This window comes from Elephas maximus, chromosome 24, assembly GCF_024166365.1.
Source record: "Elephas maximus indicus isolate mEleMax1 chromosome 24, mEleMax1 primary haplotype, whole genome shotgun sequence".
In the NCBI taxonomy this organism is placed as follows: Eukaryota; Metazoa; Chordata; class Mammalia; order Proboscidea; family Elephantidae; genus Elephas; species Elephas maximus.
This window is the reverse complement of record NC_064842.1, coordinates 14727919-14746194: the sequence shown is the minus strand read 5'-3', so window position 1 is coordinate 14746194 and position 18276 is coordinate 14727919. Positions and strand designations below refer to the sequence as shown.

General features: G+C 37.6%; 1 protein-coding gene across 1 annotated transcript in view; it reads right to left on the bottom strand.

The window, feature by feature from the left end:
- The window catches only part of DNAH14 (dynein axonemal heavy chain 14), a 379927-nt gene that overhangs the window by 235858 nt on the left and 125793 nt on the right, over positions 1-18276 (bottom strand). The window contains exons 24-28 of the mRNA XM_049867924.1: positions 16093-16197; positions 15886-16004; positions 15005-15079; positions 9188-9275; positions 1246-1499 (exon numbers count right to left, since the gene is read on the bottom strand). Coding sequence (XP_049723881.1) covers positions 1246-1499; positions 9188-9275; positions 15005-15079; positions 15886-16004; positions 16093-16197 — 641 coding nt within the window. The remainder of the gene's footprint in view (positions 1-1245; positions 1500-9187; positions 9276-15004; positions 15080-15885; positions 16005-16092; positions 16198-18276) is intronic.

The following is an 18276-nucleotide window of genomic DNA, read 5'->3' as shown; positions in this document are numbered from 1 at the left end:
GATTTTTGAGAGATACTTGCTCTCTATTAGAGCAACTGCCAAAAATACAGCTTTGTAAAGATAAGAAGTCACTGAAAGATACGTGGCAGGATCTAATGTTAAAGCTGTGAACTACCCTGAGCTGGTAGTTTGCTTGATGTTTGACAGATGTTGTGTATTGCTGTGATTCCCTCAAAAATTTAAAATATCTTGCAGCATCTGTGTAAGTTCCCTGTGATACCTTGGAGCATCTTGGCACCTGGGTACAATGGCCCTAGATTTACAGAGTCTTATTAAAATCTCCTCTTTTCTAGTTTACTTTTCTATATATGCTCTTCCACTTTTTCATTTTCACTTTTTAAGGGAGCTAGTAGAAAGTAATAATGACATACTATATTTTTTGCAGGATGATGATTCATAAACATGGGATTTTCTCTTTAGCACTTGAGAAAGATTACAATTAATGGTGGTAAATATAACATACGAACATATGTAAATATAAAATATTCAGTTAAATATACTCAGCAGGGATTTCAGCCAAATCAGCATCTTTCTGCTCTATTTTCCCTACAGTTTAAAGGAAACTGTCATACCTAAAACAAGGCAGTTTATGCTAAGTGCACAGTGTCTTTAGAAATTAACTTCTCTTGAGAATTAAAGACCTTAAATGATGCGGGTTGGACACTTGTTTTTCTATGAACAGAGGAAACCTTTAGAAAAAGATGAATTCAAGAGTTTGTAACATCATACTTATTATAGGAATTTTATGTTGATCCTCTCTTCTCACCAAGATTAGTGGGCTCTATTTTTCCATATACATCTGTATTTTATTAATTGATTCTGGGTAGGAGGAGGAAGTTTTGAGTTAGGAAATAGTCTGAAAGTGTTCTCCAATTTGTTTCCCAGCTCAGCCTGTTCCAGAATTGAGAGCACACAGGGGAAAGAAGAGGCTTGAGGAGAGCTCCTCTCGTACCCATCGAAAACCACTGCCCTTTGCCTCAATGACAAAGGGAAAATACAGACATGAGAAATGTGTAGTCAGTCAGGATGATGAAGCAAAGAAAAGCAAGAATGAGGGCAGTGTGATAGACAGTAGAAAAGAGAAACAAGAAGGCACAGGAATTGGTGCAGTTCGCTTAGTTTCTGTAACTCTCAGAAAATTAAAATTTGAGTTTGCCAAAGTTTGAGGTAGAGAATCAGTTTGCTAGAGATAGGTATGTGAAAAATAATTTATTTTATCTAGAGTTATAATTTAAATGCACTTACCTTGTCCACTCAAAATCGTCTGCATTGAAGATATTTTTAAGTAGTAAATCTCTCACTATATCCCTGCAGTGAACGTAAAGGGTAAGCAATGCCCCCTGTACAGCTTTTGTTCGAGAGTTATTAATATTCAGCACCACCAGACCTACAACCTCTTCTAGACGACCTATCACACCAACATGGACTTTTTCCAAATCTTCTCTTGAACGAGAACTCGCAAAACTTCTGATACAATCATTATAAAACATGATCTGGCTCTGAAAAGGTAAAATATAAACATGGTCATTAAAGTACGTTTTGTTTTACATTAAAACATGTTTTCATGATGTGTATGTGGCGTGTATATATGCGTGAGTGCATTTGTGCATGTGTGAAAGAGACAGCCCACACATTTGTACTTGAGGGTTAAAGAGGATTAAAGATTGAATTTTGATTAATGTCTGTGGGGGCTTTCATTAATAACTGAAAATATATTTATGACCAATATCTACACTTTCTAAATCTTGTATTCTTTTTTATTTATTAACTTTTATTGAGCTTCAAGTGAACGTTTACAAATCAAGTCAGACTGTCACGTGTAAGTTTATATACACCTTACTCCATACTCCCACTTGCTCTCCCCCTAATGAGTCAGCCCTTCCAGTCTCTCCTTTCGTGACAATTTTGCCAGCTTCCAACTCTCTCTATCCTCCCATCCCGCCTCCAGACTGGAGATGCCAACACAGTCTCAAGTGACCACTTGATATAATTAGCTCACTCTTCATCAGCATCTCTCACCCACCCACTGTCCAGTCCCTTTCATGTCTGATGAATAGTCTTCGGGGATGGTTCCTGTCCTGTGCCAACAGAAGGTTTGGGGACCATGACCGCCGGGATTCCTCTAGTCTCAGTCAGACCATTAAGTCTGGTCTTTTTATGAGAATTTGGGATCTGCATCCCACTGATCTCCTGCTCCCTCAGGGGTTCTCTGTTGTGCTCCCTGTCAGGGCAGTCATCGATTGTGGCTGGGCACCAACTAGTTCTTCTGGTCTCAGGATGATGTAGGTCTCTGGTTCATGTGGCCCTTTCTGTCTCTTGGGCTCTTAGTTGTCGTGTGGCCTTGGTGTTCTTCATTCTCCTTTACTCCAGGTGGGTTGAGACCAATTGATGCATCTTAGACGGCCACTTGTTAGCATTTAAGACCCCAGACGCCACATTTCAAAGTGGGATGCAGAATGTTTTCATAATAGAATTATTTTGCCAATTGACTTAGAAGTCCCCTTAAACCATGGTCCCCAAACCCCCGCCCTTGCTTCGCTGACCTTTGAAGCATTCATTTTATCCTGGAAACTTCTTTGCTTTTGGTCCAGTCCAGTTGAGCTGACCTTCCATGTATTGAGTATTGTCCTTCCCTTCACCTAAAGCAGTTCTTATCTACTAATTAATCAGTAAAAAACCCTCTCCCACCCTCCCTCCCTCCCCCCGTCATAACCACAAAAGTATGTGTTCTTCTCAGTTCATACTATTTCTCAAGATCTTATAATAGTGGTCTTATACAATATTTGTCCTTTTGCCTCTGACTAATTTCGCTCAGCATAATGCCTTCCAGGTTCCTCCATGTTATGAAATGTTTCACAGATTCCTCACTGTTCTTTATCGATGCGTAGTATTCCATTGTGTGAATATACCACAATTTATTTACCCATTCATCCGTTGATGGACACCTTGGTTGCTTCCAGCTTTTTGCTATTGTAAACAGAGCTGCAATAAACATGGGTGTGCATACATCTGTTCGTGTGAAGGCTCTTATTTCTCTAGGGTATATTCCTAGGAGTGGGATTTCTGGGTTGTATGGTAGTTCTATTTCTAACTGTTTAAGATAACGCCAGATAGATTTCCAAAGTGGTTGTACCATTTTACATTCCCACCAGCAGTGTATAAGAGTTCCAATCTCTCCGCAGCCTCTCCAACATTTATTATTTTGTGTTTTTTGGATTAATGCCAGCCTTGTTGGAGTGAGATGGAATCTCATCGTGGTTTTAATTTGCATTTCTCTAATGGCTAATGATCGAGAGCATTTTCTCATGTATCTGTTAGCTGCCTGAATATCTTCTTTAGTGAAGTCTGTTTTCATATCCTTTGCCCACTTCTTAATTGGGTTGTTTGTCTTTTTGTGGTTGAGTTTTGACAGAATCATATAGATTTTAGAGATCAGGCGCTGGTCAGAGATGTCATCGCTGAAAATTCTTTCCCAGTCTGTAGGTGGTCTTTTTACTCTTTTGGTGAAGTCTTTAGATGAGCACAGGTGTTTGATTTTTAGGAGCTCCCAGTTATCTGGTTTCTCTTCATCATTTTTGGTAATGTTTTGTATTCTGTTTATGCCTCGTATTAGGGCTCCTAAGGTTGTCCCTATTTTTTCTTCCAAGATCTTTATCGTTTTAGTCTTTATGTTTAGGTCTTTGATCCACTTGGAGTTAGTTTTTGTGCATGGTGTGAGGTATGGGTCCTGTTTCAGTTTTTTGCAAATGGATATCCAGTTATGCCAGCACCATTTGTTAAAAAGACTATCTTTTCCCCAATTAACTGACACTGAGCCTTTGTCAAATATCAGCTGCTCATATGTGGATGAATTTATATCTGGGTTCTCAATTCTGTTCCACTGGTCTATGTGCCTGTTGTTGTACCAATACCAGGCTGTTTTGACTACTGTGGCTGTATAATAGGTTCTGAAATCAGGTAGAGTGAGGCCTCCCACTTTCTTCTTCTTTTTCAGTAATGCTTTGCTTATCTGAGGCTTCTTTCCCTTCCATATGAAGTTGGTGATTTGTTTCTCTATCACCTTAAAAAATGACATTGGAATTTGGATCGGAAGTGCATTGTATGTAGAGATGGCTTTTGGTAGAATAGACATTTTTACTATGTTAAGTCTTCCTATCCATGAGCAAGGTATGTTTTTCCACTTAAGTATGTCCTTTTGAATTTCTTGTAGTAGAGCTTTGTAGTTTTCTTTGTATAGGTCTTTTACATCCTTGGTAAGATTTATTCCTAAGTATTTTATCTTCTTGGGGGCTACTATGAATGGTATTGATTTGGTTTAAATCTTGTATTCTTAATCCATTCATTCATCACTACGATAAGTAATAGCCTGGGAAATGTAACAACAGTAGAAAACTCCAAGAATGAAATTAGTGTTAACTGTTACCTTAATGAACTAAGAAGTAATACACCTGTGGTGAAAAAAAAAAATATACCTAGTACATGTTATTTCCAGAATCTTAATTTTCAAAACGTGTATCTAACACAGGTTATTTGATCCATCTTTTCATGCTCACTCTTCCTGTATATACCAGACCTGTGCAGTTTCAATTAGATTTTTTAGTATAAAAAAGAATCATTAACTGGAAACGTGGAGCTAAAGAAAAAAGAAAGAGAGGCAAATAGCAAAAGGTATGATGAGAAAGAAAGGAAAAAGTCAGAGAGATCAAAAGAAAGAACAGTTGTTGACAGACACTGAGAGAGTGCATGGGTGAAGGGGATGGCAGGAAGGTGGTTTAAAGGTAAAGAAGAAGAACAAAGAAAGAAGGTAGGAACTGAACAGAGATAGAAGAGAGAAAAAGAGCAGAAATTGAGGGAGAAAAATGATAGAGCAGAATAGAAACAAGGATGGAAATGTCTATGGGGGTAGATTCCATTCTCGGTTTATCCTAGATTTAGAACAATACTAGATTTCTATTTCAGAAGACTACTGCCTCAAACACTTAGAGCTATACTAAACCTACACATTCATTCAACTAGTGGGTCAACAAGGCATTTGAGGCACTTAACACAAACTGGGATAATCAGGTTTGTGACGCGGGCGATGCCTGAATGAATCTTGAAGGATAAATACAAGCCATTTAGGTGAGTGTAGAAGTAGAGCAAATAGCATGTGTAAAGACTTAGAGACACAAAATTATGATCTATTTGGAATATTACATATAGTTTGAAAGGGTTAAGAGTTGAGAAGCAGTGACATAAAGTGAATGGGGTCATCAGGGGTTTTAAATATAATATTGAAGCTTTTTTCATGAAAGAATAGCTGAATAGAAGTGGAAGAGTTCAATTTGCCTTTTAGAAAGATCCCTCTTGAATGCATTGTGGAGAGTAGTTTGGAGTAGGGAAAGCTACAGGGTATCTCCAAAAGTAATATAGTGGCTTTGGGGAAGAAGAAGAAAAATATTTGAAAAGCTATCAAGAAGGTTACTAGACTAAGGTCAGATTGACTCTGGAAGATAAAGGAGATGGATATTTCCAGGATATAGTTTTCTTGCTTGTACAGTTGACACAACATAGTACCTATGGCAGGAACGGCAGGTTGGGGAGAGGGGGCATAATGAATTTAATTTGTGATATGTTGAATTCGATGTATCTAAGAAACATATAAGTGGAGCTATAAAGAAACTGATCTGGACATAATTAGCATAGATAGATAAATAAATATATATACACACATATATATATACTTATCGGCATGATTAGGTTCCAAAGACCATATTGTTATGTGAAAATTGGCATTAGGTGAAAATGGAGGATGGCAACATTAGATCACAAAAGAGAGGATGACTACATCATTTCATAACTGCCAAATCACATCATTATACAACTGCCAAACCACTGAGAATCATGGCCCAGCCAAGTTGACACATAAGCTTAACCATCACAGCCAGCATTACTCTTGCTTCACACTGTGGCATTCATTACTGCCAGATGTATGTTGTCAATGGGTAAAATAGTCAGATTGTAGGTTTTTTGCTATTGTCATCAATGCAAAATGTTGGCTAATGAGAGAGTCGATAAGTGAGACAGAGGGGTGTGTGTGTGTGTGTGTATAGTGGTGAGATTTTTTTCCAGAGCAAGGTAAGAGTGTACAGGATGAGAAACCTGGTGTATCCATCAGTGTTCTTGGCTGCAAGCAACAGAAACTAACTCTGAGCTTTCCTAGAGGATGTTATGGGCTCAAAATCAGCAGGTCAACTGGAGGCTAGAGACTGAGGTTTGGGAAGTGGGCAAGAGCAAGAATCTGGACAAGACAGCAGAAAACACAGCACAGTCAAGGTCATGCCATAGAAGAGTCTGGTCCAAATGCCACTGCACTTCTAATCTTGAGACATTTATTCAAGATCCACAGTGCCCAGAGAGACTATCCAGTGGTCCAAGTTCACTTCCTAGGCTGTGCTAACATAGGCTGAAGGAGGATTTGGCCCTGATGAGGAAGGATTTGGCTTCTGTAGTCGGAGGTAGGTTCTCTTTCTCACAAAAACTACATACATTGAGGAATCCCCTTCAAAAGGACCTGGGAAACTAACAGAAATTAGTAGGGGGTGGATGCCAAATAAGGAAAGTATTAACTATACCCAAGGAACTGAAATTATCAGCAAGAAAGTTACTGAAATGATGGGGCACACACAGAAGGAAGTGAATTCAGGGGTCCGAAAGATTAAGGGATACTTGAAAGGTCAAATGAGGTTTCAGTGAGTGCAAGAGCTGGGAACATGGGAGGTTGTAATGAAACTCTAAAACATTAGAGCTTAAAATTTCACATATAGAAGGGTAGGCTTCTAAAACTAAGACTTTTGACAGCTAACTATGTTTAAATTTCTCTCTTTCAAATATCCACTAAAGTCCCTGTAACTAACCTGTTGCCATCTGGGCAATTCCGAATCACAGCAACCCTACAGGACAGAGTAGAACTGCCCCACAGGGTTTCGAAGGCCGTAAATCTTTACGGAAGTAGACTGCCACACCTTTCTCCCATGGAGCAGCTGGTGGGTTTGAACCATAGACCTTTTGGTTAGCAGCTGAGCGTTTAACTACTGTGTCATCAGGGCTTCTTAAAGTACCCATAAAGGTACCTAAAATTATGCAAAATAACAACAGCTCAGGAAAGTGAGATTACTGGTCCATATTTGCTGGAATTTTAAAGGAGTTCTCAACTGCTATAAAAAAAAAAAAATTTTTTTTTTTTTTTTTTTTTTAGCTTGGATAAATCCATATTGAAATTCTTTCAGTGGTCAATCCATACAGACATCTCATCATTCCCACTCCCCACAGGCACCTCTTTTTACATCTACCCAGAGATAACTCAGTCATGTAACATATGCTGGATTGCAAGAGAAAGGGGAGTTGTAAATTTCATCCTGGGATGGGTAATTAGCAGTTGGCAGGGCAGACAGGGGAAAAACTTTGGCAAAGTATGTTCAATGATTGAAGTTAAAGTCTATCATAAAGTATTTCCAGAAACAGAAAACAGGTAGTTTCTTATTGTTAAGCATGTCTGGAGACAATCCTTTCTTAGTAGAGCAAATTTGATTACGTGAATTCCTGTTAAACCATAGAAATGTGCAGGTTGATTCATTATAATTTTTCTTGGCCTTGCAAACAATAGTTTAAAGTCCCTCAGCTTAAGGGCTGAAAACTTTTGAGTCTCAATATTCAGTCAAGTGGACAGCAAAGGGGACCAAGGAGATTTGAGAATCATAATTTGTTGTCCACGATCTCAGGTTATCTTAAAAATACTTGAAAACTGTGGTGGGTGAAGGCAAAGTAAAAAGATGTGATGATATTTTTAAACTGAACTGAGAACTACGAGGTCAAGCATGGTTTAAAAATACTTGATGGCAACCTCTGGCAATATGGCGTCTACTTTTATTACCCCAGGAAAACTACATCTCCGACGATAGTGTTAACCCTCATAATTGACTTGACATAATGGAGTTTTCAGACCTCTCTAGAGCATTTTAAAAAATGACTACTCACTTTTTCTAGAAAAAAAATAAAAATCAAGCAAACAAAAAAGTCCTCTCCCCTCCCTTAGCTTCCATGACAATTCTCATAATTTTCCTTTTTTTCCTGACTACTCTTTCTCAGCCCTCTTCATGGATTCCCTTTCCTTTGCCTACTCCTTAAATGCTGATGTTCCTTAGGGTCTTTCTTTGTCCCTCTTTCCTGATTCTACAAGTTCAGTCAGGGAAATTTCACCATCTCCTGGCTTTAGCCACTACTCAAAAGAACTATTTTGGCTTTCTTGATGTCACACCCTCCTAGTTTTCTTTCTCTTTTGAGCCCCAGAAAAACAATAAACAGAAAATATGCATGTGGTAGGCTGAATAATGGCTCTCTGCAAAGCTATCCATGTCCTAACCCCCGGAACCTGTGAATGTGTTACCTTATATAGCCAAAGGGACTTTGCAGTGTTAAGGACCTTTAGATGGAGGTCCTGGATTATAGAGGTGGGCCCAATCTAATCACATATGTCCTTAAAAATCAGAGAGCTTTTTCTGGCTGTGAGCACAGGGAGATATAACTACGGAAGAATGGTCAGAGAGATGCAACATTTCTGGTGTTGACGATGGAGGAAGGGGCCACAAGCCAAGTAATGCAGGCTCTAAAAGCTGGAAAAGGCAAGAAAATGGATTTTCCTCTACATCCTCTCAAAAAAATGTCAGCCTTGCTGATACCTTGATTTTAGACCAGTAAGACTTGTGTTGTACTTCTAATCTATGAAACTGTGTAAGATAGTAAATTTGTGTTGTTTCAAGCCACAAAGTTGTTGTAATTTTTAATGGTAGTAAAAGAAAACCAATACAATGCAATATAGTGACATCCCAAGGAAGAAATTTATAGTTTATTTTCTTTCAACATTTTATTAAGGATATTTTCAAAATTATAGAGAAGTTGGGAGAATTATATAGTGAATACCTATATATCTACCAATTATATTCTAAAATTAACTTTTTGCTGTATTACTTTATCATAAATCTGCCCTTCTATTCATCTATCAGTACCACATTTTTTGATGCATTTCAGAGTAAGTTACAGATATCAATATCCTTCATAATGGTTTATTTTTTAAAAAATATTTGTTTTCTTGGCAATGTAGCCACAAACTAAATCCTTAAAGATGTACATCCAAGCAGCATTAACTTACCACAGTGAGTACCACTTGTCCTGGATGAGATACCACCCATACGGAAAAAATTTGATAGTTCCAATCTTCAACCCCATGACTTACAAATCTACAAACAAAAAGTTTTATTTTATTATTTATACCTAATCATTGATTATGGTCATTTAACTTATGATCAAGCATGACAAGGTCACAGGAGAATTTCCCTTTAGGATCCCTGACTTTTTATTCTAATTTAGGTATATGTATGGGAACAAAGAGAGTTAAAAGAGCCTTGTTGTTGTTAGGTGCCATCGAGTCGATTTCAACTCATAGTGACCCCACGTGACAGAACAGAACTGCCCCATAGGGTTTTCAAGGCTATCTTTACGGGGATAGATAGTCAGGTCTTCTCTGAGGAGCTGCTGGGCGGGTTAGAACAGCCAACCTCTCAGTTAGCAGCTGAGAGCCTAACCGATGTGCTACCAGGGCTCCTTAAAAGAGGCTAAATCCATGCTTAATGTATGTTTCTTAAATTTCCCTTTAACATAATCTGCACTTTTCTAGTTTGCCATTGAGTTTCAGGGGTGGTAAAAATATTAAGTTAGGAGATGACATATATTAGCTTTGAATTGCTAATGCTACTGATGATAAATTTAGTATTTAAAATAATTTCTGCAGGATGGAATACTGAACTGAAACCACCAGATGAGTTTTAACAGTAAAGTCCTGCATTTAGCTTTAAAAATTGTTTATAATGGAGAATATAAGACTTATGAAAACTATTCAGACATTTTTATTTAAGACCAGTGTTAATATAAGCCAGTAGTGTTAGTATATGTTTGATATTGTTGTGTTTTTCTCTTTTTACAAATGCTTTAAATTTCTATACAGTCAAGTTGATCAATCTTCTGCTTTAGTTCCTCTGTCATTGATACCATGTTTTAGAAATTCTCAACACAAAGACTCATTTATTTTCTTCTAATACTTACATGGTTTCATTTTTTTTTTAACATATCAATCTTAAATTAATTTAGAATTTATTTGAACATTTGAAATGAAGTATTGATACTTCATAATTTTTGTGACTGCAAATAGTAATTTTTATTATGTTTTCTTATTTATCATTGTTGAGAAGAAATGTGTTTAATAACTTTTTTTATATTTCAAAGCAATATCACTCGTGTGAAATGCACGTTTCATCAATTAAGATGAACCTTTTATTTTATTTAGTGCCTTTTGTGTTTAATCATACTCTGATATTACCCCTGTTTTCTTTTGTGTGCAGTTCCATGAAATATCTTCACTGCTTTTATGCGTAACTTTTCTGGACATTGCTGTATCTCTCAAACAGCATACATCTACATTCATCTTTTGACGAAATCTTCTTTTAATTAAGTTTTTTTTCCACTTACATTTATATTTAAGATCTTTATGTTTGGATTTTGTTATTTAGTTCTTTGTTTTCTATTTTGATACTTTTTTCTCTTTGTTTATATTCACGTAAATATGCACAGAAACATGCTCTATTTTCTTTACTTTATTTCCTCTAGGGTTTTGGAAATGTTTATTCTCTTTCTTATAGTCTATCAGTAGAGATTCAATCAAGATTTCTGACTTAACAAACAATCCTACCTTCATCCTGAATCATATTCCTTTAAATGATAGAAAACAGATGGAAAAATAAATTTAAGGGAGCTGGAAAACAACAAAGGCTGTTCCAGGGTATGCAAGACTTGAAAGATTCCTGGCACATGAACTGAATTGTTCTAGAAAGAAGAATGGAGAAACCAAAGAAGACTACTGCCAAGGTTAACAAATGCAAATTGTAGAAGTGACCGCTGGCCAATCTTTAATCAATAACCAGCTGCCCTCCAGTTGACTCTGACACATGGGGACCCCAACATGTGTGTCAGAGTAGACCTGAGGCCCACAGGGTTTTCAGTGGCTGATTTTTCAGAAGTAGACTGTCAGGCTAACAGGGATGATGAAGAACCAGGGTCTAACAACAGGGAGAGGCCATTACCATGCCCAAGCATGAACGGGTAAGAGGAAAGGGCAACGTTTCTGGAACCTGGTGAGAACTGAAGACTTTGGAGAGGGGTTATGGCTGAAGGTAAAGGAACATAAAACCAAACCAGGTGCCAGCAAGTCAACTCCGACTCATGGTGATCCACGTGAGCAGAGTAGAGCTGTGCTCCCTAAGGTTTTCAATGGCTGATTTTTTAGAAGTAGATAGCCAGGCTTTTCTTCTGAGGCTTTCTGATGGACTCAGTTTACAATCTTTTGTTTAGCAGCTGAGTGTGTTACTTACTGCACTACTTATGAACCTATATTTTGCCCGAACTGCAGCGAGGCACAAAGGGAGCCTCACATTTGCCTTACCCAACTGGATGCCAGAGGATAAACAGATCCAGCTACACAATACACAGGCATGACCGTCCCAAGTACATACATGACAACAAAGGGCAGAGAGTGGATCCTCTGAGCATACAGACTAACTGGTACTGACAACCAGCACTTTCACATTGGTTAAAAAAATCAAAGTAAAATCCATTTTTTATACTTGATGTAGTAAACATTAATATGACACAGAAATGCTGAAAATAACATTGTGACACAAATGTTTGTGATCATGGGAACAAGTGAGATAAATTATTAACATCAGACAAAATAGCGTTTAAGTAAAAAACTAATAACTGGTACAAATATTGATAAATTAAAGATATAATCTACTAAAAAGACTTGTGTATAACAACATAGAATCAAAATAGATAGTAAATGTTAGAATTTAAAAAACAAAATTGAAAACCTAAAAAAGTTAGAAAATACAGTTTAATATAGTTTTCTAAGAAATAAAGTGAATGAAGTATTATAATGACATGTGCAAAGAGCTGGAGATGGAAAACCAAAAGGGAAGAACATGCTCTGCGTTTCTCAAGCTGAAAGAACTGAAGAAAAAATTCAAACCCCGAGTTGCAATAGTGAAGGATTCTATGGGGAAAATATTAAATGATGCAGGAAGCATCAAAAGAAGATGGAAGGAATACACAGAGTCATTATACCAAAAATAATTAGATGATGTTCAACCATTTCAAGAGGTAGCATATGATCAGGAACCGATGGTACTGAAGGAAGAAGTCCAAGCTGCTCTGAAGGCATTGGCGAAAAACAAGGCTCCAGGAATTGATGGAATACCAACTAAGATGTTTCAACAAACGGATGCAGCGCTGGAGGTGCTCACTCATCTATGCCAAGAAATATGGAAGACAGCTTCCTGGCCAACTGACTGGAAGAGATCTATATTTATGCCTATTCCCAAGAAAGGTGATCCAACCAAATGTGGAAATTATAGAACAACACCATTAATATCACACGCAAGCAAAATTTTGCTGAAGATCATTCAAAAATGGCTCCAGCAGTATATCAACAGGGAACTCTCCAGAATTTCAGGCCAGTTTCAGAAGAGGACGTGGAACCAGGGGTATCATTGGTGATGTCAGATGGATCCTGGCTGAAAGCAGAGAATACCAGAAGGATGTTTACCATTGTTTTATTGACTATGCAAAGGCATTCAACTGCGTGGATCATAACAAATTATGGATAACGTTGCGAAGAATGGGAATTCCAGAACACTTAATTGTGCTCATGAGGAACTTTTACATAGATCAAGAGGCAGTTATTCGGACAGAACAAGGGGATACTGATTGGTTTGAAGTCAGGACAGGTGTGTGTCAGGGTTGTATTTTTTCACTATACCTATTTAATCTGTATGCTGAACAAATAATCCGAGAAGCTGGACTATATGAAGAAGAATGGGGCATCAGGCTTGGAGGAAGACTCATTAACAACCTGCATTATGCAGATGACACAACCTTGCTTGCTGAAAGTGAAGAGGGCTTGAAGCATTTACTGACAAAGATCAAAGACCACAGCCTTCAGTATGGATTACACCTCAACATAAAGAAAACAAAAATCCTCACAACTGGACCAATGAGTAACAGTGTGATAAACGGAGAAAAGATTAAGTTGTCAAAGATTTCATTTTACTTGGATCCACAATCAACAGCCATGGAAGCAGCAGTCAAGAAATCAAAAGACGCATTGCGTTGGGTAAATCTGCCGCAAAGGACCTCTTCAAAGTGTTGAAGAGCAAAGATGTCACCTTGAAGACTAAGGTGTGCCTGACCTAAGCCATGGTATTTTCAATCACATCATATGCATGTGAAAGCTGGACAATGAATAAGGAAGAGCGAAGAAGAATTGACGCCTTCGAATTGTGGTGTTGGCGAAGAATATTGAATATACCATGGACTGCCAGAAGAACAAATAAATCTGTCTTGGAAGAAGTACAACCAGAATGCTCCTTAGAAGCAACGATGGCGAGACTATGTCTTACATACTTTGGACATGTTGTCAGGAGGGATCAGTCCCTGGAGAAGGACATCATGCTTGGCAGAGTACAGGGTCAGTGGAAAAGAGGAAGACCCTCAACGAGGTGGACTGACACAGTGGCTGCAACAATGGGCTCAAGCATAACAACGATTGTGAGGATGGCACAGGGCCGGGCAGTGTTTCGTTCTGTTGTGCATGGGGTCACTATGAGTTGGAACTGACTCGACAACACCTAACAACAACAAAGTGAACAAAAAATAAATAAGGATATAAACTTGAAAATTGAGAAAAGTTCAACATCAGCAAATTTATTAGTGACATCCACAAATTAAAAGTGAAAGGATATAAAAACATTTGATGTGATTAAACATTCTTTAATTATAAAAACTCTTTGCAACTAGGAATAGAATGAAAACATCTTTACCTTGATAAGGGGTATGTTTCAGAGCCTAAGCATCACAACAAATGACTAGATGTTGAAACAACAGAAGCCTTCCCAATAAAATTAGGAACAGAAAAGAATGCTCACTGTCATGTCTGCTTTTCAGCGTAGCACAAAAGTCGTCATCCAAAACAACATGGAAAGACAAGGACAGTTTAAAAAGAATTGTAGAGAAACAGGACTATCATGATAAACAAATGATACGATTGTCTAACCAGAAAGCCCAGGGCGACAGTCGGAAAACTGCTTTTCTCTCTTATATGAGTGTCCAGATGCATTCTGGGGGGAATTCCCTGCTCACAGAAGTGCCCCTTACATGTTAAGATGATTCTCATTACATCTGCTCAGGAGTAACAACTGGGGCAAAGGCAAGCATATGTGGTTATTTTATAGTAATAATCTGCTCTGTTCTAGAAACCTCGTGTTGGCATTCAGGATAATATTAATAAATATAGATATTAAAACTTAACAAAGATCAACAGCTCTTCTATAACCAACAATAATTAGAAATGTAGTAAGACTGTTCTAGGCAAATTAGTTTTAAAAATTCACTCTCTGAGGCTCTTTCTTCACTCTAAACAGATAGCAATGATAGACTTAAATATTAAAAGGAGAACATTAAAAAGACTAAGCCAAATAAACAATTCCAGGAAGCAAAAGTGGAATGGAAATGGAAAGAAGTGAGGTGGGCAGGAACCAGGGACCTACCGAGCTCCAGGCACGGGTGGGTGTCAGTTCAGGTCCTGGCCAGTTTTCAGATACATATGAATCTCATAGTACACAAAAACTGTCTGAATGTTGTCCATCATTACACCCTCAAATTGAAATTTGCTCTGTTAAGACGGTTATTTTCCATTTAGTCATGTGCCATCATGTTCCATCAAAATCTATTTCATAAAAGACTTTACTCCTTTTACCTCTCTAGATGTTTCTGACTTAGATTAGTAGATAATTAACCAAGTTAAAAATATATATATAGCATATCTGTAAAATATAATTTTAAGGTTTGAAATTGTACTTACTTTTTTAACAAATCAAACATGCTTTTCTCTACATTCACTAGCCACTGTTCTACAGCACTTCTTACTCGAATTTTCCTACAATTAAAAAAATAAGTAAAATTATTTTTATTCCTGATTCATTACTTTGATGTACCTGCAGGCTAAGTTTTCTATACATTTTTATAATATTTACAGGCCAAAGGGCTATAATTCTATATTAGCTTTTGATTTTTCTAGATCTTAATTTAGAAAACTATGCAGAAAAACATATCACTAGCTTAAGAAAATTCTGCTATCAAATAACATGACAAATTATAGTACAAAACATAGGATTCCTCATAGGATCTTTTAAACAGCAAGCCTAGGTCAGGGTGGGGTTGGAGTTTTGACAGATGGGAAGACTTGGGCACAGCATTTTTTAAGCAACTTACATCAGAAACCACATGCCAGAGGTTAGAGAGCCCTCGCTGGGGCTGGCACATGGAGCCAGTGTAATGGATGAGCCTAGCTTGTTATTACAATATCAGAGGTCAGTGGTGGCAATCACAACCTCAAGCAGACAGCAAATTTCCTTCCTATCTATGTTCACATAATAAAATCAAATAAAAAGCAAGCACTAAAAACAGAGTAGAAAACCAGGCAGAGATTTAATGACAGAGCAAAATGAAGGTGCAAATTAGAAAGCACCAGGAAATTCAAGAGTCCTTTCTTAACTTTCAATCAAAACAAAGGCGAGAAAAGTATTTATCATATTGAGTATGGAAAGTTAAGAGTGTATTTGTACAAGGACATTATCTTTGACTAAGTGGTCTGCTTAGCAAACTTCTTTGAAATATCTGAACTTTCCAATAAGAGGTTTTAAATAACAAGGTTTTACAGTTTGTAACATGTACATATCGTACTTTGGCAGCACAAGACTTTCTCCTTCAGCAGATACCAGCATCGTTACAGCAGGGGGGCCAATTTCTTGTTTGCATATCATTAAATGTCTTACATTTTCAAAACATTTCACAAGATGAGGCTGTGAACCAGAAACAAATGTAAGCAAACCTATAAAATCCTGACCTGGTCAGGAAAAAATATTGCTGAGCAAAGTATTACGGCATTACCTGTACAGACTCAGGGTTTTTACTATAAGCTAGAATGTCAAGAAGTTCAGCGTTGCTAAGAAAGTAAAATCTTGGAAAAATTGTTCTTTTAATTTCGAGGTAGTCCTGTCCAGAACCAAAAGAAATGCCATTCAGAATATGTATTTAACCATGATATGAATCACACGCTTATCTGGGCCTACATTTGCACACAAAGTCACAGTCTTAAAGCTGCAGTTTAAGTCGTAGTAGGATCAGTCAAAATAACATGCTTAATGAAAGATACACTTAAATTGCTAAAAATTATTTTTAATAAAGCAAAACCAAAATGAAAATAGGAACAACAAAACTCTTACACATACACACCCCATTTTATCATTGATCACTAGTAAAGCACTGTGTTTTGACATTATCAGCATGGCTTTCCCATGCTCCAAACTTGCTGCTCTTATTTCTCTGTATGTGGAGTTATCTTGTGGAATACGTTATTTCAGCAGATGACCTCACATCCTACCATACAGAGAATTCCTGCATTTCCTCCCTCTCCCCACAAGCAAGGTGCATGCACACCATTCTTCAGTCTTTTCCTTGTTTTCAGAGGAAGACATACCCATTCATTTATGCCAGGCTAAGCTCCTTTTTTTTTTTCTTTTAAGCTCTGCTTGTTTTATTTATTACTTTCCTGTATCTTCAATCTTTCCCATGCAACAGGCTTCCCCCACTTAAATTTCTTCCATTAAAAAATATAGGCAGTCTTCCTTCTCCCTTTTTTCTCCCTAGCTACTGTCTGTAAACTCAAAATCTCTACTTATTTCTCAGTCATTTTCACTCCCTGCCATCTGGCCCCTAAAAACGAAAAAACAAACCCATTGCCACCAAGTCGATTCCAACTCATAACAACCTTATAGGACAGAGTAGAACTGCCCCATAGAGTTTCCAAGAAGCGCCTGATGGATTCGAACCGCCGACCTTTTGGTTAGCAGCTGTAACATTTAACCATGATGCCATCAGGGTTTCCATCTGGCCCCTTCTGTTACCAAATTTACTAGAAACTTTTCAGCCTTCATGTTACCTGATATTTCTGTAGCATTTGACTTTATTGATTCTGTTCTGTTTTGATTTCTAGGATTTCACTCTCTTGGTTTTTTTCCATCTCTCAACCACTTATCATTCTCCTTCGAGTGTCTACTGCACCTTAAAGTTGACATCTCTTGGGACCCATCATTATCTCTCTTCCTACTCACTATTCTCTTCGTGAGCTATTTTATACATACCCACTAGCTCTTCAGTTCAGATCACTTCCTTTGAGCTCCAGATCTACATACCAAATTGGCAATTGAAGATCTTCACAGGAATGTTCCATAAATATTAGATTTTCAATACTAAAGTTAGTTGTTTCCACACAAAACTTCTCTTCCTGTAGTTCCTATCTCTGTCAGCGAAATCATCCTCCACTTCATTGGCCAAGCCAGAAGTCTAGGCACAATTCTGGACTTATTTCTTTTATCCTCTGCTCACTTGGTCTGGTAAATCCTGGTTCTACCTTCTTTCATCCTTACCATGGCCTTACTTTACAAAAAAGAAAAAATAACAAAAAAAGCTCAAACCCGTTGCAGTTGAGTCGATTGCAACTCATAGTGTGACCCTATAAAATTGGCCTTACTTTAGGCCCCCAATATTTCTAGTCTTCTAACTGGTTTCTTTGTATCTATTCTCACTGCCCTCAACCTGTACTCGGCTTCCTTCCACAGAGATATCTCTAAATTAAATCATTTAACTCTCCTGCTTTAAATCTTTCAGTTGCTGCTCAGTGTCTCCGAAGTCAAAACATATTGTGATATTCTAAGTCCTTCATCTTCTGTTCCCTGCCTCCCTGGAGAATCTTGTATCTCACCATCTTGTTCACAACTCCAGAAAGTGCCCTACTTGCTCGTGCCTCCATATCTTTGTCTTTTTCCCTCTTCCTAGGATGCTCTTCCCACTCACCCACCTCCTCCCTGACTCCACCTGGTTAACTCCTAAACTTCTTTCAAGAACCAGGTCAGCTGCTTCCCCCAGAAAACCTTCACAAATTTCATGAAGTTTATTTATCCTCTTTGATATGGTCATAGCATCCATCCTATCATTTTCTGTTTTTTTTAAATCTTATCCATCCTAGTGGGAGTTAAGTGTTATTTCATTGTGGTTTTGATTTGTATATTTCTG